This window comes from Chaetura pelagica, unplaced genomic scaffold (genome assembly GCF_000747805.2).
Source record: "Chaetura pelagica isolate M959 unplaced genomic scaffold, ChaPel_1.0 scaffold99, whole genome shotgun sequence".
Lineage (NCBI taxonomy): Eukaryota > Metazoa > Chordata > Aves > Apodiformes > Apodidae > Chaetura > Chaetura pelagica.
The window spans coordinates 206209-227630 of NW_009954539.1; the positions used below are offsets into that span (position 1 = coordinate 206209).

General features: G+C 41.6%; 1 protein-coding gene across 1 annotated transcript in view; it reads left to right on the top strand.

Annotated features, from left to right (window-relative positions):
• Positions 1–443: 443 nt before the first annotated feature.
• The window catches only part of PKHD1 (polycystic kidney and hepatic disease 1 (autosomal recessive)), a 248035-nt gene continuing 227056 nt past the window's right edge, over positions 444–21422 (top strand). Inside the window, exons 1-17 of the mRNA XM_010004904.1 lie at positions 444–498; positions 1604–1681; positions 2928–3072; positions 4047–4146; positions 7878–7935; positions 8861–8939; positions 11132–11203; positions 11768–11832; positions 12847–12886; positions 13453–13523; positions 15369–15470; positions 15795–15890; positions 16968–17103; positions 18018–18132; positions 18983–19258; positions 20358–20447; positions 21173–21266. Coding sequence (XP_010003206.1) covers positions 444–498; positions 1604–1681; positions 2928–3072; positions 4047–4146; positions 7878–7935; positions 8861–8939; positions 11132–11203; positions 11768–11832; positions 12847–12886; positions 13453–13523; positions 15369–15470; positions 15795–15890; positions 16968–17103; positions 18018–18132; positions 18983–19258; positions 20358–20447; positions 21173–21266 — 1672 coding nt within the window. The remainder of the gene's footprint in view (positions 499–1603; positions 1682–2927; positions 3073–4046; positions 4147–7877; positions 7936–8860; positions 8940–11131; positions 11204–11767; positions 11833–12846; positions 12887–13452; positions 13524–15368; positions 15471–15794; positions 15891–16967; positions 17104–18017; positions 18133–18982; positions 19259–20357; positions 20448–21172; positions 21267–21422) is intronic.

Here is a 21422-nt window from a genome sequence, read left to right on the forward strand (position 1 = left end):
TTTAAAATGTGGGTACATTAAGCCATGGTTATTTCCACACTAGTACAAAATCTGAGGTCAAAGTAATAAAGTTAATGGACTATATTTTTAAAAGTTAGATCAGTTCCTGGCACAGACTTTATAAAGGGAATGTGTGATATGACTGGCTATGATAGCAAGTAAGACTGAGGAACTTCCCAGACTACAGGGACTCAAATATTTATATTTGTAGAACAAAAAAGACTATGGTTTGCAATACATTGATTCTTTATACTGTGCTAGAGGCAAATCAATGTTTTCTCTCTGATTCCACATTGCAGTCCATCTCATATGGTGTAACACTGCTCTGCAAAGTGCAAAAATTGTACAGATGGGGTTTATTTTAAAGTTACAGGGAAGGTGCTACAGCCCCAAGCCATGATCCTGGAGCCAGTCTCTTGTGAAATCCCCATCCAAAGTTCAAGATGAACCCTTGGAGATCATCTGTTGCGAGTGCTGGGCTGATTATATTCTTTGCAGGTGGGTGATAAGGAGATGTTGTCTCCAACCACACTGGTATTATGACAGCAGCAAAATCCAGTGCCACTGGGCTGGATAGTGACTGATTGTGAGTGAGAGACATGGGGAAGCCTCTCTAAAAGGTGCTGGATATGATGGGATATTGGCTACAGCATACTTGACATTGTCTGACCTTATCAGTGGATTTCATGGCATTTTTTCCATAGCCAGTGGAGATTTCTGAGTGGGTGTGGGGATTTGTTGTTAAATGTTTCTTTGCTGTCTGGGTTCATCTCATGCCTCTTGGTTTTTTATTCACTTGATGATAGTCATATCATTGCATGTTGATCTTAAGGGTTCATGATGCAAGTATGTCCAATATTTGGCTTCACTGATCCATACTTGTGTTTGGTGAGATGGTATCCACATGCAGCTAAGAAGTTGGGAATCTCCTGAAATGTTAAGCAGCAAATTGGATATCACTGTAAAAGGACATCTGGGAAATGATATTTAGCTACTAAAAAAGAAGTCAGCCACTGGTTCATCTCTGTTAGCTTCAGAGGATGAGGGTCCCTAAAATTAATCCTAAATCACCTTAAGAATTGGATGCCTTTATGAAAGGCACTCTGTAGCAAGTTACAGGTGACTTAGTTTCATGAAGAAGTTCCTTTCCAATCCTGTTTCTTTTCTGAAGGACTTCAGCAAGGACATGTTGGACAGGCAGTTTTAGAGCCATAAGAGGATATAGTCTGTGAGTAACCCTAAGTTAGACATGGTGAACAGAAGTGAGCAGGTACATTTATTTGAGAGCTAGAGGAATAAACATGAGATTTATTGTGTTTATTTTAATTCTTAAGGAGTACAGGAAGCTCAGACAGTAGCTTGGATCACCAAGTCCTGAAAGCATCAATACCTGCCTGAGGGGGAGAAGGACTACTACATAGAGGAGGCAGTTGGGGGAAACAGGATGAACAATATGACTAATTTGGATGACTGAGAAAGAGAAATGAGGTGAAGGGTGGGATCACAGGAGGGCAGCTGTGAGACCACTATGACTTGTCTTGAATGAGATATTTTAGATGTTTGTGTTACACTTCAGTCTGAGGTAGCTGGGTTGTTTTTGCAGTGACAACCACAGGATTGCTCATTAAACCCAGAGAGGGCAGTGTTGCTGGAGGAACCTGGATTACAATTATTCTGGATGGTGAGTTTTGAACTCTTACAAAGCATATATCAAAGTAATGGAAAACCAGCTCCATTCTGAGATTTGTGGCTGCAGTGACAAACCCTAAGCAACTGATACACAGGCTGTGGCACCCATGACATGAAACCAACTTGAAATTATTACTTCATAATCTGTTGCAGATGGTTGCTTGTTTTTAAGTTCTTTCTAAGTGAGAGAAGTTGGGTTTCTACCTTATTTTTGTAGATGTAGGGCTAGACGTGTCTTCCTTGCCACTCACTTTTTGAATAAAACTGGAAGCCTCATCTGTTCATAGGTCCTGTGATGCTGAAGCTTTAAAAACATGAATGACAAATATGAGATCTGAGTATAAATCACAGAAATTGTCGTGCTCAGCTGGGCCCAAAACTAGCTATATGAAGCTAGGTCTGATTTTTCCATAGCGCTGAATATTGTTTCATTGGAAAGAGAGTTGGTTTCTGAGCCAGCTGTATGTTCAGTTTAGCTGCTCAAGTTCTGACACTCAGTTATTTATAACTTTGATGAATGGTATCAGTCTTATTTGTTTGAATATTGTGTGTTCCCATAGAGATGGTGAAATGGAAGCTCATGTCTTCAAGGCAGACAGTATCCCAGCAGCACTGTGTGGCAGCCAGAGGAAGCCACAGCTGGGAACACACCATTCCATCAGAGTGGGGTTTTTTTTTTATTTGGAGGGAGGTAGAGAGCCAAGCTTTGGGATAAGGAGAAAATACCTTCCTGGAACTAGAAGGAAATGTGCAGATTGCTGCAAGTCAAGAAAACACAGATGTCATTTAAACTGAGTCTGTGTGCTGGGAACCTCTTGTGAAGATCGTGAGCAAAGGGAGAGTTGTTCATAAGCCATCTTAATTTCTTAATGTGCTTGATTATACTAAGAAAGTTAAGCATCTTAGTTTATGTTCAGATAAAGCTTGACTTTCTGAAGATTTAAAGTCTTTGATCATTTGAGCAGTTCACTCTAAAGGACTATAGAGAATTCTATAATTCTATGTGGAAGAGACGAAGTATTGTATTAGGGGCAAAAAAGCCATGCAACTGTGTGGTGGGATGAAGTTGATCTTATTGTGACATTACATACACATGATTTTAAAAAGCCTAATTAGAAAGTCTAAGTGTTGCTCCTAAAGAGTTGCTGGGTTGCACATGTAACAACGCTTATATTGTGTGACTGAATGTGAGCAATTCTGTCCTCACAGAGCTCTTCTTGTTGACTTTCATCACTCAGGCTCAACAACCCACCAGTTAGAACATGTGTCTTCAGCCAGTTGGTCCCAGCTGGATGTGTCCCTGGTGAATCCACATCTACCCAGTTTGCCATGTGATGTCTCTCCTGTGTATTTTAACTTATCCACTGTAAAGTGTAGAACAAGGTATGATCCATGACTACAGTGTGGGTGAGAACTTGCCATTTGTCTGGTAGGATCCTAATTTTCCTTAAGTGCCTGTACAGGCAGTTTGGGAGTTTAAAGAATCCTCATGGCTGCTACTCTGGTGGCTTCTGAGCACCTCCTAAGCTGTGTTGCATTTATCCTTGTTTCAGCTTGATGAAGCACAAGGCTAGTTAGCAAGAGAGTCAGAGGGGGAGGCTCCTTGGAGAGGCTAGACCTATATCCTCAAAGGTTTGTAGATGTCTAATTCTTAGATGCAAAATTCCCAAGAAAATCTCAGAGAGGGATGTTACCAGCTTCTGGTGTCTTTGACCTGTCCAAGATGATAGAGAGAGGTTTTGGGTAGAGTGGGAAACAAATAAGGTTTTAAGCACTAGCTGGGGATTCTAAACTCCTTGTCTTCCATCCTGTCATAACTTTAAAGAAGATTGTTTGACTGGAAGACTAAGGATGCCACAAGAGGCTGTAAGAGTGACCCCAGGGGGGCTCTTTCCATCTCTGGCTGCTACGATACAGTTGGGAGTTAATTCTGTTGAATGTGGTGCTAAAAAACTGCATTAAGGATGCAACATTATTTGCAATCCAGCATCAAGATGCCCTGTAAATCCAGGCAGCCCTGGGATGTTTTAATACTAATGAATAACAATTATTCATTAGTATTAATGAACACTAATGAGTATGCCTGTGTTTTGCATTAACATACAATTTAGATAGAGTTCTGGTGTAGTCTTATTGCTTTCTGAGCTTCACTGTAATTTCTTGCTGTGTCTCCACATTTATTTCAAATTTTAGTTTTAGAGTTTGGGTTCATATGTGTGAATTTTGGGTTCACAAATTTTATCTTGTTCTGTCAAAGCCTCAGAGGATCAACTAAGAATGGAGACCCAGACTTGGTGTTTCCTAAAAAATAAACCAAATCTGTATAAAAATAATATAACACACTTTCTTCCACCTAGGCCTTCACCCCAGGAGGCTTTGTACTATGTGGAGGTGATCTTTAAAGGACATGTGATTAACAACCTGACTGAGGTGGAGAAAGAAAAATGTACTTTCAAGGTAACCACAAAGCAAGGATAGAAGTGTTGATAAAGAACTCAAGGTATTGAAGACAGTCAAAGAGAATATATTGAAATATTATCTCTCATGCTGTATGTCTGATTGCATGTCAGGATGAGAAGTTAGAATGCTCCTTCTGTCCCTTAAAACTAAGTGCATTGAGGTGCTCATCATTCTGGCACTGGATAAAATAAGTGACTTAAGAGACCTTTCTGAATAATAATAATAAAAAATCTGTGTGCAAGTTAATCTGGCTCTGCAGTTAAGCCACACAGAGAGAAGACAACATTGTATCAGAAGACCCTATGCCAGTTTCTTCTGGTGTTGCCTTCCAAGTTTCAGCTAACAGCACTGACAGGTAACCACGATTAAGAATACCTCCCATGGGCACAACTGGTTCCAGGAAAGGACATCTCTCCAGGTCTAGGGCAGCTCTCCAACATCTAAGAAGAGCAAGACTGGGGAAGCTCAGACCTCAGCTGTGATTTCATATCTGTTGCTCAGTTATTTTGAGAGCTCACTATTCCCCTCCTCTCTGGGTCAGTATTTTCCCTTTGGCACTCATTGTCAAAGCACATTGTCTCAGGAGGCTGGTGGGGTACGATGGTATTAGACCAGTTAGTGATGATGGTGTCAGGATCTCTTGCAGACCATGCTCTGAGGTGAGGCCTGGTGCATTCACAAGTCACGTCCCACCTCTGTGCTAACTTGGAGTATTGAGCAGGAAAGCCCAGTGTTTTCAGTAAATTGCACATTAAAGCTGAAGAGCCATTGGGTGGTTCAGCTAGCTTAGAGAGCTGATGAAAAATCACCAGGGGATGCTGTTAATGAGGCACATTCCAAGCTAAATAAAACACAATGTGGCTCTTTGTTTTGGGGCTGGAACCTGGGAGCTAGACGTATTAAAAATTAATTTTGCCTCTGCATTAGATTGAAAAAGCCCACTGCAGGCAGCAGGCAAGTTTGAACAGCTTTGGAAGACTTGTGTCAGCTACTGGTCCTGGCTTTCATGCTGTTCTGGCTTCTTTCTCTGCCTCAGCTCCAGCCCAGGGTATGGAATGATGCTGCCTTTGTTTCTCAGATATGACCTTTGCTGGAGAGAGTTTGTGGCTACTCATTCATTTTTTACATGGCCTTGAGGAGGAGGAGGAAAGGCAAAGACTGAGCTTTGAAAGGAAATAGGGTTCAAGGAAAGCTTGGCAAAAAACTTCGACCTGTGCAATGCTGTCTTTGATTTCATTCAGCAAATGAGATTTTCCTATTTATTGGGCTTGACAGCAGCATTGATAAATAAAACTGCGGACAGTAGAGGGCTCAAAAATCAGGTGGAGAGGATGAAGAAGTTTTGAGGGAATGGGGACACACAGGAACAATGCTTTTCCTGTAAGGTTAATGAAATCAAACAGCTAATGACTTGGAATAGGATTTAGCCACCTAGCAGGACTGCAGTCCAGATTCATGGTGGCATTTGTAGCTCCTAAGAAAGCAGAGAGACAAATGGATTTTATAAAATCTGAACAACTCAGATGCCTTTATACACCACTTTAAACCCAAAGCTGCTAAATACCTTGGTGGTTCTGACCCTTCTTTTTCACACAATGATTTTCATTTCCCGAATGTCAAATGCTTCACTGGGGAAAGACAATGATGTTACTCTGATTTTTCAGAGCAGATATGAGGAATAAAGAATTGAAGTGGTTTTGCTAAGGTGTCACTGTGAAACACAAGGCTGGACCTGGATTAGTTAGCAAGGCAGGGTCTGGATGTTGTCTCTACAACTGCCTGGGATCACCCAGCTGCTACTCCTTGGTTGTTTTTTCTGCTTTGGGTGATGGCAAGTCTGCTCCCATTAGAGATCTTGGGACTTTTTGATGTGTTGGAAGAGTTTCCCTGCCTGGTTTTCCCTGCCATGCTGTTCCCTGGGCCAAATAACAGATTCCAAGCTATTTTATTTACTCATAAAGAGCCTTAGTCCAAGTGCCCACCTCTCCTTTCCACAAGTCTTGTGGTCTTCCCAAGACATCTAGCTCTGTTTGATTGTCTGTCCAGGTATGTTCCCGCTGACACCAGACCACATTCTGTTACATTAGCTTGTTAGAAGATGATACTCAGGTAACCCAGCACTGTGAAATACCCAGTGTGCTGGAGAAAACTCCTTATCTAAAGCTGGAATTTTTAAAACACATCCAAAGAGTTTTTCTTTCCTCCAGTCCTAGGATCCAGGTGCTTGATTTAAACATAACATTTTTTAACTACTGAAGACATCTATTTACTGGTCCTCTTTGCCTGGCCATCTTGCAGAGAGAGACAGGGACACTTACAGAAAATGTTGGTTCCATGTGAGTTAGCAACATGTGGAGGACCACGTGTACCTCTGGCCACTCAGTTGGTGAGCAGTTCTCCCACACATGATGATAGATGAACAGGATTGGTGTCAGCCTGGGAAAAAAAAGAAATATCTAGACTTACTTTGGTTAAACAGTCTCACAGATTTGAGAGTCAACTGCACAAAAGGGGCAAAAGGGCTTGTTGAAAACGCAACCAGAGCATATGCCAGGTCAGGTACCCACATCTCTTAGATACTTTCAGAGGGTGATGATGACCTTCACTTGGAAAGTGTTCCTGTGTGCTCCTGATCTTCTGAGTAGCTTGCCTCAAAGCACAATCTCTCTGATCCTTCTTGAAATCTATATAGTACACCACAGCAGATCTCCAGTATTTCCTTGTTGTTTCCTCTGAGAGCAAGCAGTGCTTTCCTAAGATGCCTCTAATGTATTGTCATAGGATTGTTTAAGTTGGAAAAGGGCTCTAAGATCCTCCAGTCCAAATGTTAACCCAGCACTGCCAAGTCCAGCACTAAACCATATCCCTCAGCACCACATCTACCTGTCTGTTAGATGCCTCCAGGGATGGTGACTCTGCCACCTCCCTGGGAGGCCTGTGTCAAGTCCTGGCAACCCTTCTGGGGAAGAAATAATTCCTAATAACCAACGTAAACCTCTGTTGACAGAATTTGAGGCCATTTCCTTGTCCTGTTGCTTGTTACTAGGTAGAAGAAACCTGACTCCAACTTCCTTTCAGGGAGTTGTAGAGACCATTAGGATGTACCAATACATCTTTACACTGTTTTAGGGTATCCAACAAGCTTGCTAAATTTTAGCTGAAGTATCTCACTTCTGTGATGTAGACACACTTTTAAGGAGTATATTATTGGGAAGAAAAATGGTGCCACACTGCCAGATAAAATGGAGGTCTCAACTTCAGATAAAGCTTAGAAAATGTATAGTGTATTAAACCATATCTTCTGGAACTGACTGAGCCAAAGTGAACAATCTGGGCACAAAGAGGATGAAAGATAGCAGTAAGCCATATTCTGAATGCAGAGGAGACAAGAAGGGGACACTGACTCAGGTTTCCCCGAGAAACTGTGGTTGTCCCATCCCTGGAATTGTTCAAGACCAGGTTGGATGGGGTTTTGAGCAAGCTGGTCTAGTGGAAGGTGTCCTTGCCCATGGCAGGAGGGTTGGAACCAGGTGATCTTTGAAGGTCCTTTCCAACCCGATCCATTCTAGGATTCTATTGCACTTACTCCCTTCTCAGAGCAAGACTCCACTTTGAAGATCAAATCTGAAGTGTGAGCTACAAAATGTGGTTGCCAACTGTGTTAGGAGCAGTGTGCAATCAGATGCTGTGAAAATGACTGCCATTTAACTACAATTTTCTCTCTGCAGTTCTCTGCTGTGCAGACACCTGTGGTTTACCAAATTAGTCCACCATCTGGCATCCCAGGTACGGGACCTTTCTTGAAGCTGGAGACCACTTTAATTATTACTTGATGTTTCATATTGTCTTTCTCCTTATGAGGAATCTGTCTTGCTGGGGATTAAAATGGGCACCTCCAGAACTTAATGGCCAAGCTCATGCTGAACAGGAAAATGGGTCTGTACAAGAGGAGAGAGTTTGCAGTACAAGAGGAATGGTTAATGGTGATCAGGTTATTTGGGACTTAGTTTCTGCAGCCCAACTCTGCCTGAGTGGAGAGATGCTGTTCAGCAGTCCAGTAGGTCTGATCAGTCTCAACTCTTGAGTTATCTGATCCTATTTCATATTAGTTTTAGGAAGTATTAGCTATGAAGTGATGGCATTGCAATGCCAAACAGAGAGGCTATAGACCAGATTTTACAGTTATGTGGAAAGACAGTCACTGGTTTTGGTCTGAGCAGTTAACTGGGGTATGGAAAACTGCTCTATTTCTCTTCTGTTTGTATTTGGAGGACTCTTTAGAGAAGATTGAAATGCTTATTTCCAAAGTCAATGTTAATCCAAACACTTAGGTCTCTCAAGAGCGCAGAGAACTGCCTGGGTGATTAGATAACATAGGTGCTCCTTGGTTGAACTCCATGAGTAATTCTCAGTGATTCTCAGGTGCAGTTTAGCTCCATCTTCTCATGCCTTGTTTTGGGCTGTCTGTGTGGAGGCTTCAATGCATTAGCTGGATGTTTCAGCACCCAGTGTAGTCAGTGAAGGACATGAGTAAAAAGATGTGTGTTTTGGTAGAAGTGAATTAAGTGTTAAGTCATGTTGAGTTACAGTAGAAGCTGAGAGTAGACGTTTTCAAAGGCCAAGAATTTCTTTTGTTCAGCTAAAAAAATTTGCAAATACAAATTCTCTGCTTTTAAAAGACTTTCTTCAATTTCTATTTCCTTTTATACAGGAAATCTAATAGAGATCCATGGGAAGACAATTGCTGGAAGATACGAGACCCTGGACTTCAATGTGGATTATATTGATGGGTAATTGTATTTAGGCTGCTGTCTGACCCATTCACTGTAAATTAGTGTTTCTTCTATCAGCCTCCTTGACAGCAATAAATTGCAACCAGTTGGCCCAGAATTGCCATTTACTTCCTTTCTGGTTTATTGCAGCTCATGAGTTGGGCTCCAACAAACTTTGTTAATCTAATTGCAACTGGTCCATTAAGCTAGTTGGTTTGTTTACTGGCAGCACAGTCAATCACAGCTCAGTGTGAATTGTACTGTAATTGCATCTGGTTGCTGTAGATTTTATTTTGGTTAGCAAATTAAAATTTAACTAATTAAAATAATGTCAGAATCTAAAAGTTAAATAAATTTTCTCTTCCATTTGCATTTTTAGACAAACTATTAGTTTGAAACAGATGCTTTGGGGAATCAGAAGACAAAGCAGAAACATTTTGAGACAAAAGGCTTTGTTGTTCACTGCTTTAAACCCTCTCGGGTCAATTCCTTGTTCTTAACAAAAGTTTCATTTTTATTTTCTGCTGCTTCTGTGGTTACAAAACAGGTAAATAAAAAATTACTTCAAGCCAGCAACACTAAGCACAGTGGATCTGAAATGAACGTGGATGTGGACCTGCCATCAGTCATATCTATTTCTGTGTGCATGGAAGTGTTTTCAGATACTGCTGAGTTATGATTTCTTTACACTAGTGTCAATGGCAGTGAAGAACTAATGCCAAGCAGGTGTTTTAAAGACAAACTATTAATTTATGATTACTGTACTGCTATTTTAAAGACGATTTCAGGAGCCAGGGAAGGTGCATGTTATCAGTAGTTATAATTTTAATTGTAGCAGCAGATATTTGACCACTAGATGCTTTTTAACTACTTCTCAGGCCAAATGGAAAAGTCCCTTTCTAAGTAACTAAATTTCCTGTTAGCATGAATGAAAATCCAATGCAGATTCCTGCCATACCACAGGCACCTTTTTATCAGCCCTACATTTTTGCTCCCTGAATGCACTTTAACATCTTTAGTCTGATATTAATAATTGTTTTACCTGCCTCTAGTGGAACTGTGGAGCCTTTGATCAGTAGGAAGAAAGGCTGGTCTGTCTGACTGCAGGTTGGATGTGCCTACATGCTCCATTGCTAGATTACTCATTTACAGCTTGTCCATTGCCAAAAAGGAAGTGGCCTCACAATCTTAACATACCAGACAGGTTCACACTGTAGCTTCACATGAATAATTTGCCCATTTTTGGTGTGTTAGTACCAGGTGAGGACTTGGACTTGACCAGAGCACCCTGTCACTCAGTTACACTGATTCAGGATTTGGAGAAAAAAAACAAACCTGTTTTTATACTTCCATACTTCCAAATGTGTTTTTTCTGCCCTTTCTATGCTTTTTTATGGGATGCAATGGTTCAGTGATGCTGAAACAAACATTTTGCAGACCTGATTTTTTTTTTTTCTATTTATCCTTAAAAGGAAAGGTATCCCAGTATCAGCAAGCTGTATTAATAAAAACAAACTTAATAAAACCTCATAAAACTACACTCTGAAGCATGAGTCATAGCAAAGTCTTTGCACTACAGGTTTTAGTTGCATATTTTCCTTAGTTCCCTGTTAATTCTCAAAGAATCACTGACAGCCTTTGCTTATTATGCTAATTATTGTGAATTTATTACTCCCACTTTATGCCTCTTCTCCAGCAGAAGTTGTCTCTTGCCATATTGGTTTGTTAAGGTGGGGATAATTTGCTATTAGGAGCCTGGATGACTTCTAGCAGAGGGTGTTTGTAGTGTTTTTCCTCAATGAAAGGAATGACTGAGTTGCATCTTGAAGCAGTATGGATATATGAGCATGATGCTGTGCTTGTGTTGCCTGCTGCTTCTGGAAGGGAAGGGTGGACATAGTCCTTCCGGGGCCAAATGTCCCCTACAAGGAGGAGGTATCAGGTCTTTCAGAGCCAGCATGGGTGTCTTGAAGATGATCTTTACAGAGGTACAGTTCCCACAGCATTTGGGGAACATACTCAGTAGGTGAAGAGGTAAGAAATTAGGGATTGGCCAGGTTTTTCAGAGGTAAATAAATGCTAGATACAAGTAAGGGGATATTCCTGACCTATTTGAAAATACTTGCTGTTGATTTTAACAGGGTCAGGATTTTATTTGTGAAACTTTCTTGCATCATATCTCATCTCCCCTGTTTATTTCTTTTGCCTAGACCAGCTCTCCTTGTGGCAGAAGATGGATGGACCAGTCTCTGCTCTTTTGCTGACAGGCGAGGTGGAAACATGTCAGTTCTTAACTTACCTTTGGTTTCTGTTGGTGCAAGGGTGCAGCACAGCTTGTGCACACAAGCAAATTTTCTTGGCTTTTGAAGTTTTTCTTCTTTGGCTTATGATGGAGAGGGACCATGTGGTGTATGAGAGGTGTGGGTGAGGGTCACTCTCTCTGTGGTCCCAGTCCTAATCAGGCAGGGCCAGGGGCTGTTCTTTGGCCTGCAGGTGATATGTTGTGCCCTGACCACATCTGTTCTGTTCAGCTCTTTAGACTCCAAAGCAAGGTAGCCATTTCCAGGCTGCCTATAGACCCTGGAAAATGCATTGCACTGATTTGAAAGGGGGATTAACTGATCTGAACTCTAGAAATTTGACAGCATAGGCTCTGGTGCCTGGGCCCTGGCACCAGATTTTTTAATATTCATGTTCTTCTCCCATCTCACCTGTTTATCTCCTTTAATTCCAAAAGGAACGTGACCAGCTCAGATATGTAAGTCCATATCTTCAGTTAGAAGATTCTCACTGCATTTTTCTCTTTCTGCTCACAAGGCTTAGCCAAGTCCTTTGTCTCTCCACAGCTACCCTATTTGGGCAGAGGATGGACAAGGGATCCTACGGTGTCGGGTGGAAGGGAACCACATAGGTTGGTAAAAAGGGGGAAAAACATGGGTTTCTGTTATTGCTGAAACTCCAGAAGGCAGAGGGAGGGTATCCATCACAAGTTCTTGCTCTGTCTCTGGTGTTAGGAATTTGGCTCAGGGTTGAGTCAACAAAACCTGCTTCATGCCAAGACTTACTCGTTTAGCACAGCCACGGCTGTGACTCTCATCTGCTACACAGCCTTGGAGGAAATGAAGTGCAGTGCTGGAGTGAGACCATGGCAGATGATGTGAACATTGCTGACAGCAACACTGTGATCTGGGGGCTTTGTTCAGTTTACCTTTTTTACTTTATTCCTTCTTGCATGTGATGGATCTTACCTTTACTGCTCTGTTATTAAAAGGGAATAAATTAGGTGCCCACTTTTATTCATGGTGTTTTTGGTACCAGGTTGGCTACCTTAAACTTGTCCTTCCTTCCAGCACTCTGAAGAATCTTCTGATTTCTTTCTGAGACTTTGAGCAGGAAGGTTCCTGCTTGGGAGGATGATCTGAGTTAAATATAAATATTAGAAATTAATATCTAGCTGTTATGTAGTCACTAATCACACAATTCAACAGCCTAAAATTTGGAGATGTCTTGGGTTATCTGGGATCTGTCCAGAGGGATGTCAGGTATAATGGAGGTCTTGAAGAAGGTCTGCACCTTCCTAGCATGCCAAATGAGGTCAGATAGGATCCCCAGGGTCTAAGATGACACAAAGCACATATACTTAGGTGACTAAATCCTGCCTCTGAGACTTAGCTTGCAGGTTCAGATTCATAACTGTGTTTATCTACATTATGATGTCTACTCTGACCTAAGGCTCTAAGCTCTCTAAGCTGATATTCAGCTCAGTTCCTGCACACACACACACACTGCCAAAATCAAAACAGTTATACTGGTGTAAGGAAGGGGAGAATCAGGCCCAGGACAAACAGACAATGTTTGCTAGGATGCACTCTTTGTAGAGCCCTCATCACTTTTGCCATAAAAATATTACTTTTCTTTCCTCCAGGATCCCACAATGTTAGCTTCTTGGTGTTTAACAAAGGAAAGTGAGTAAAATAATATTTTCCTCTTTTTCTGTGTTTTTTTCGTGGGGACACAGGTGCATTTGAATCCAGGATGAGTGTATGCCATTGTTACTGAATCTTACATTTCATTGCTTATAAATGAGGGTTGGCTGTCTTGAAGATGATCATCACACAGATGGGTAATGAAGAGGGAAAGATAATGTTCATACCCTAAAACATCTCTCCTTTGGGTTTTCAAGTTTTAGCTTCAGTGCCCATAGCATAAGTCATCTGTTAAACCCAGCTGAATAAAATTCTTTCACCTGGATTTAACTCTTCATTTAAATGTGAAAGAATTTGACCATAAATGGAAGTGAAAATGCATGTGACTGCCAAACCCACACTTAACAATGGGGCAGTACTTCTAATAACAGATTTCAGCAATGTAATGGATCCTCTTGAGTCAATGCCTCAATTAGCTGGTGAAAGGTTTTGTTTAGTCCTTATAGAAATGTTCTATTATTTCTTTGGAGAATGTGTGTTCAGCTCTGCCAAAAGGTCTACCTCAAATAGCCAAGGGTCTCTCAGGTCTTTTCTCTCTTTTGCAGGTCAGCAGTACACAAAGGTGCTTGGCTCATCAGTGCCAAACTGGAGCTTTTCTTGTATCAAACACATTCAGGTATTGCACTGACTCACCTCTCTGCCTGCACTGTCTTTTTGGCCGTTCCAATGTTGTCTAAGAAAAGATCTCTCACCATGGCTCTTCCTGTGGATGTAATCCTGTTGTGTCCTCAGTTTGGGTGTGTCAATCCCCTGGTATGAGCTTGAGTACAGAAAAACCTGCAAATAAACAATTTTGGGAAGATCAGATTCATGTGGTAGGGGTGGGTGTGCTGTCATGGGCTCTATCCTGCATCCCCAGTGAGCAATTGTTCCTCTCAGACCAGGGTTATGTTTAAAGTCTGTTTTGGACCATCTAACTTGAGACTACCAAAGAACAGCAACATGGAAAGATTCAGGACGAAGTTGCTTTATCATTGTACTTTTTCCTGTTAGATCAGTTGTGGACTTGAGGTGTTCCATCTAAAGAAACCTCTCCTCCTTAAATCACACTGTTTTTGTAGAAATGCAGAGTTTAGGATTAGGTAGGTCCCACACCAGCTACTAGGAAGAGATGGCACTCAATTCTTGAGTTCCAGATAAATTATGAACAGTAGGTTATTGCACCATTATGTTTAAAAAAAAATATTAAGTTACATGAACAATAATAACCTCCATGTGACATTTCCAGCTACAATGTAGACAGCAGGAAATGAAATCAGTTGCTAAAGATTATGGGCATGGACAAATAGTGTTCAAGACTCAACAAGGTCAAAGCAGAAGCAGGGAATCAGGGATGGCAGAGCACTGGGCAGCCTTTGTCCTCAATCAAAAGCTGCATAAAGCTGAAACACCACTTGGTTCACCTGTGTAGGTCTCCAGCAAGGTCCTGTTAAGTTTTTGCCATTAAGCTGGCAGAAATTAATGTAATGAATGCATTAGTTTCTTATGTGCTGTGTATGAGAAGCTTGGTTCAGAGATAAAAAAAAGCATAGTTATTATTTTAATTTAGCTAATACATGTCTATGCTTTGTATGTTGTTTAATAGCATTAGGCTTGTTTCACCTGTAAATTCCAATCTTTTTGTAAACAAGGCTATTTTTATGTCATATTTTATTTAAAAATTGAGGCACAGTAAAATGAAATAACCCTGAGTTGGCTACTGGCAGAGCACAAGCAGAAACAAGATCTGCCACATTTATCCAGTAAACAGGACTGTACTTGGCAGTGACCAGTATTATACAAGTAAAGTTTAAATATCAGAAAAGTTAAAAAATGCAGATGTGGACAATCTTATAATTTTTTTTATTAGAACTTTTTTTCCAGAACTACACAAGTACAATTTAGTGGTTAAACTAGGACATCTGAGTGCAAAGTGAGTGTCATCAAAGACAAAAATAGGATTCCAGTGTGGAAAAGCATGACTATAACAGATAAAACCCTGGAAGATCCTCGTGGTCCTAACGTGCACAGTGAGATGTTCAGATCCCTTCATTTGTCCCTGAGGCCTAAAGGACAATTGGAAAGTGTGGTAACATCTAAAACTGCAGGCTAAATTGAGAAGCAGGTCAGACAAGGTCAAAAGGATTAAAACAGTTTCAATTCCACCCTTTTTTGCAGGGCTCCTCAGTAGCACAGAAGGTACCAGTGTGCAATCTGAGCCTGACAGATGCAACCACTGCTAAGTAACAGTACAAGCATTACAGTATTTCTCCTGTCACACAGCCAAGTTATCCATGTTGTTCATTCCTGGTATAATCCCAGTGGCTGCCAAAAACCCTGTGAAGGATCAGGGAGATGTTTGTGCCATTCACAGGAGCCTGCTCTGGCTGGAAACAGTGCATGTGTACTGCGGGCTCTGATGCAAATAGGTTTGGGATTAACCTTTCTGACACTGATTTCCACCCTTTTCCTTCCTCTGTAGAAATAACCTCTGTGTTTCCAGAGGGTGGGAGTCTTGGAGGAGGCACTGATCTCACTGTCACGGGGGATTTCTTTGAGGAGCCAGTGCAGGTCACTGTTGCAGGTAAGAGGAGAGATGTATCAAGTGGTTTATTTTTTTTTAAAAGGTGTGGGGTTTTTTGTTGCTTTTTGTCCCCCCCTCAATGTGGTCATGGCCCTGCCCACAACACCCAACTGCTGTTGATGGACACCAGTGTGGCAGCTGTGGCACTCACCATCAGGATGGTCAAATTATCCTGGCTATGGGCATGAACAGTTTTGTTTGCTTGATAGTACAAACCCAGACTTTTAAGTAAAGTGCTGACCTCTTTCTGAAGCAAGATGGGTTCATGCTGCAGCTCAGCTGTATTTAAAGTCTCATATATTTGCCTCCTTTTCCTGCTTCCAGGTGTCCTCTGTAAAGTCAAGCACGTCTCTCCCCAGCAAATCAGATGCACCACTGAGCCTGTTGGCAAAGGAAGAAGGTTTGGTGCCCCCCAGCCAGGTATGGTGCTCCAATAACTGAGGGTCCAAACAGGCAAATACACATGGAAATGGAGGGCAGAAATCATGCAATCAAGTAACAGGGCTTTCCAAAATGTCATATGCTTCAACATCAAGCCAATTTCTTCTAGGTTTGACAGAGAGGAGGTCATAAATAGGGGGCTGGAGCACCTGTGCTAATGAGGAAAGGCTGAGAGAGTTGAGGTTGTTCAGCCTGGAGAGGTGAAGGTTCCAGGGAGACCCTTGAGCACCTTCTAGTACCTGAAGGGGCCTGTAAGAAAGATGGGGGCAAACTTTTTAGCAGGACATGTAGCAATAAGACAAGGAATAAAGGTTTGAAACTAAAAGAGGGGGGATTTGGACTAGATATAATGAAGAAGATTTTTATGTGTGGTGAAATACTGACATGGGTTGTCCAGAGAGGTGGTAGATGTCTGATTCCTAGAAACATTCCAGGTCGGGTTGGATGGGACTCTGAGCAACCTTGCTGACTGCAGGGAGCTTGGACTGGGTGACCTTTAAAGGTCACTTCCAACCCAGAGTGTTCTGTGATTCTACAGCAAGGAAAAGCAGGGTGGAGAGCTCAGCCCATCACTTGTGTATGGACAGTGGTGTGAGGAAGGTCAGTCTGGTGTGCAGTGCTAAGGAAAATGAGGGGGGGAAAAGGAAGGATGGCATTTAGGGGAAGTGTAGCTGAGCTTGAGATACTGCAGAGGCTTCTGGGAACCCTGCTTGAGTGGAGCACTGCAGTAGGGAATTATTGTGCATAAAATGAGGCTTAGCTCATTTTAACTGTGGAACATCTCAGTACCATTTCCTACAAAGGTAAACGTGAACTTGGTTGGATGATCTGCTTTTTGCATAGTTATTTTTTCTTTCTGGTGGAGGATTTCAAGGTAGAACAAATTCCCTAATGTGAGATCTGTGTTCTGCCTCGGGCTGCAAAAAACACCCACAGACAGAGCCAATTTATTATTAAAATTTTCTGTTCTGGCCTGCCTTCTTACACCACTGATGATAGCAGGTGCTTCAAGATTTCTGTTGGCTGCTACTGAGAATGCATATTTTAACTTTCTAGGAAACAGAGGGCTTCTCTTTGAAGTCTGGGATGATGCCTCTGATCTGACAGAAGCAGGTCCTGGATATAGATGGCAGTTTGTACCTAATGCCAGTTCTGCTGTAAGACTTCTGTCTGGGGCAAAGAAGTCCTTCAGGTACTCAGTGATCTTAAGAAGAAATGAAGCCATGGCAATCACCTTTAGCAGTATAAGGTGTAGCAAGAACACCTGACAACTCTTTATAGCAAAGCCTTACAGTATAGCTCCTATAAATCAAAGCAAACCCTTTGCTCCAAGGTCCTTTTGAAGCTCAAAACATGCGCTGAGGGGTTTTATTTTTCCTCCTTTTGCTTTCCCTCAGTATTTCCACTCTACTTGGCCTAGATGTGCTAAAATACCACAAAAGAAATTGCTACAGAGGTAGAAGGAGCCTTCAGTTAGAGGCTGTCCTGGACTGGACCTCCAGCCAGATATGGAGGACCAGATCCGCAGCTGATGTTGGCAGCTGCAGTGCAGATGGAGTTGTTGGAAATAAACTGATTTGCCTAAAGCTGTGACAGTATTTAAACAGTGTTGGTGCCCATTGCCTGTTCAAATACACCCTTGAAAGCTCTGCAACATGCATGATTGATTTCATGTTTCTCTCACTTCCTTTTTTTTTTCCCACCATTGATCTTGTGTGTGATTTTTGAGCTTTTTGTTGCCCATTCAGGGTTAAGACTTTGCTTGAGAATAAACATACAAAAAAACTGACCAAAAAACCCACCATGTTTATTTTCAAGGACCTGTTGAGGTTTTTGTTGTTGTTTTTGTTTGATTATTTTTGTTTGTTTTGTGTTTTTTTTCCCTTTTTGAAAACTTAAGTAAAGCATAAATTACATTGAGTGTGCAAATGAGTAATTTTGAGGTTCTTTCAATTTTAAAGCCTCTGAGTTTGTTTCATTGTAACTTAGTCTCACTGTCTTTCCTCATGTACATGGGAAGGTGGAGTGTGGGGCTGTTTTTTTTTGGTTTGGGTTTTTTTTTGCATTAACTCTTTTGTATATTATGAATGTTCTGCTTTTCCTAAGCTCCAGGCTGAGTGGATTTTTTGTGGCTCCTCAGACCAACAATTACACCTTCTGGATTCAGGCAGATGATCAGGCATCTCTCGACTTAAGTTTGTCCCAAGATCCAGAACATAAGGTATGACTCTTAACAGAGAGAAAAAATGAGATCAGGATATGGTTTTAATTAAGATCATAACAGGTGGGAATTTCCCCAGTGTGAACTGGCTTATTGGACCTTATGAATCTGTTGCAAAGTAAAATCTGTATGATTACACTTAATGCTTAATGTTTGGTCCTATTGGCTGCTCAGTGCATGAAAAACTCTTGCAACAGGAGATTTTAATTGTCTTTTCCAGAAGACCTGTTTGTTCAGCACATCACCATCACTAATGATATGTGGAAGGGGACCTGGAAACTTGCTGTCTGACTTACTCAATTTGCCTCCTTTTTTGCCTGTTGAAATTTTGCCCTCTCAAATCATTGGTCATTCCCTTTGTAAAGCTGAGAGGATGCTGCAAGGGAAGGTGATCTGTTTCTCTGGGCTGTTCTTAAGCCTCATAACTGAACAGGGCTAGAAGAAATATAAAGAACTTCTTATCTATAAAATAATAAGTAACGTTACTGGTCTTACTAATGATAACATACTACGGCTCAGAAGGCTGTAGACCTGTAGAACCTTGTATGTTCTTTCTTTTGTATTTTGAGGACATGAGGAGTAGAACTTAAGTAATCCATGAAAAGTTGCCTGGAGAACCGTTACTAGGGTTAGGATCAGCCATAAGAATTATCTTCTTTATGGTGTTGAACACTAAACCAAAGCTCTTTAAGGTTATGCCTTTTGCCCATATTATAGGAAGGAATGTGTCAACCCTTGGCTATAAACAGGAGTCTGTTTTTTTTTTTTTGAGCTGTGGTATTGAGGAAAGTGTCTTTTGGGGATGGAGAAATGTCTCTATAACTGATTTATTTGCTTGGTCTGGACACAGGTGAGAATAGCTTCTCTCCCTGCTGGCAATTCAGAATGGTCTGAGAACTGGGTGAAGAGCTGGAGTGAGACTTGGCAGCCAAAATCCCAGAAATTTCAGTTAACTGCGGGTTCAAGGTACTACCTGGAAGCTCTGCATCATGGAAAGACACCCAGCAATGGGATGAGAGTTGGAGTCCAGATACATAACACATGGCTGAACCCCCACGTGGTGAATAACTACCACACAGAGAGACACGAAATCCGGGCTCAGGCCTTGCATCTTCCAGAAATGCAGGTTGGTGCTGTGTGCTGGACTCTGGGAGCTGGACTAGCCCTGATTCAGATGACACAGGTGGCAGCAAATCCTAATTGTAAAGATCTTGTCAATGTTAGACATGAAAGTGTGTTTCCTCATTGGTTTTAACCTGCTGAGGTAGTCGATTAGAATAGCATCGTGAACTGAAGGTGTTTGTGGTTTTTACATAAATTGGTGGGCATATGTATACACTATGATTGCATTATAATCTGCTCATGTGTTACTCCCCTAGGCTTTTATCTCACCTCATTAGGTAATGTTAATTAAAACAAGTTTGGGATAGTTTTTATTTCTCCTCCTTAGTGACAGCACACTGTGTGTTATCTGGTCAACACCTCTGCTTCACTGCAGATAACAGGAACTCTCAACTTGATGAAGTGTTCAGCAAGGAGGGAAATTTTTCCAGGTGGTTCAACCCTACAGCTCAAGAGATTTAGGGATCATTTGTGGCTGTTGGCATATCTGCACAGGTCATGGTCACCTGGAGAAGAGAAGGCTCTGGGGAGACCTAAGAGCACCAGCACTTTCCAGTAACTGAGAGGGCTACAGCAAAGCTAGAGAGGATATTTTGACAAGGGCATGGAGTGCTAGAAACAAGGGGTAGTGGCTTTAAGCTAGAAGAGGTTAGATTTAGGTTAGACATTAGGAAGAAATTCTTTAGTGTGAGGGTGGTGAGACACTGGAACTTGTGGTCCAGGAAAGTTGTGGCTGCCTCCTCCCTGGAGGTGTTCAAGTCCGGTTTGGATGGGGCAGTCTGGTCTATGGGGAATTGTCCCTACCCATGGCAGGGGGTTGGAACAAGATCTTTGAAGGTCCCTTCCAAACGCAACCATTCTATGATTCTAAGTAGCCCTTGTGCTTCTCTTCATCTAAAAACAGGAGTGCAAGGCTTGTGTTGGGAGAGACATGGAGAACAAAAGCAGTTGAAGAGTAGTTGAAAGGACTCTTGATTTACAGAGGCTTGAAAAGCAAAATGCTGGCTGTAAAATCCTCCTCAGTAGAAGATACAGGTTTGAAGTCTGTATATGTCATGCACTTTGTCTCTGTTTTTAATTATTTGCTTCTTTGTCCTTGCCAGAGGTTGACTGTGTCTGGCACAGGATACTTCAGTATCTCCTGGAATAACTCATTGTGCAGAATGATCCCAGCAAATGCTACAGCTCACCAGGTACGTGTTATTAAACTCAAACACCCTGTCCTCTGCTGGAGTACAATTGATGGGGCTGTGGTACTTGATAGCAGTCAAGCATTTGGCCCAGAAGCTGAGATAAGTTTTACATTATGTAGAGGTGATTTTTGTTACTGGGATTTTCTCTCAGTGGGATTTTTTGGGGTTCTGGTTCCCATACCACAGCATCTAGTCTAGGCTCTTCTCATGTCTTCAATGAGGTATGTGGTGTGATCTGAACCAGACCTTTGGACTTCTCTTCTAAGACCAGATGTGTAGTGTATGGCTTTTGTTTTAGAGAGCAGCTTCAATCTGGTTTATTAAAAAATCCCAGAGTCTCTTGATGTGGTAGTTGGTTACTGTTAAAAGAACCCTGGGTGATATCTCCATGATAGCAATTAGACATCTAGCCAGCACTGCTGGTGGAGCCTGGAGGGGCATGTAGATGCTCAGGCTGTGATGTAGCTCATATAAGAAATCTGCACCTTTCTGAGAAGGCTACTAGGCACCAAAGGATGTCTCACACCTCTGAATGAGCCATTCACACCCTGGTAGGTTGAACTGAGTTTTATTCTCTACCTTTTGGCTACCTGCTTCTTCAGAGCTGCTTGCCAGGGATGCTCAGCTGACGAAAAATGCAGCAATGATGTGTCAAATTTCACAGCTGAAATGATCCAGGCACTGTTGTGCTGTGACTGCCTTTCACTTTCTTAATTCTTTTACAGGTGCAAACAGCAATAGAAGAACTTCTTTCAATAGGATGTGAAACGGAGTCAACTTCTGCTAAAATCCTTTTTCGTGATGGCTTTGAGAAAGAAGGTAGTGATCTTCTGTGACAAATAAACAGTATTTACTATGAGAGTTGATTTATTTTTACAAAATGTACTTTGAACTTCTAATGATGGTAAAGTTACAGTCTTAATGAGCTTAAGTGCATATGTTTGTCTTGTCTTCAGCAGAAACCAAAATAGATGC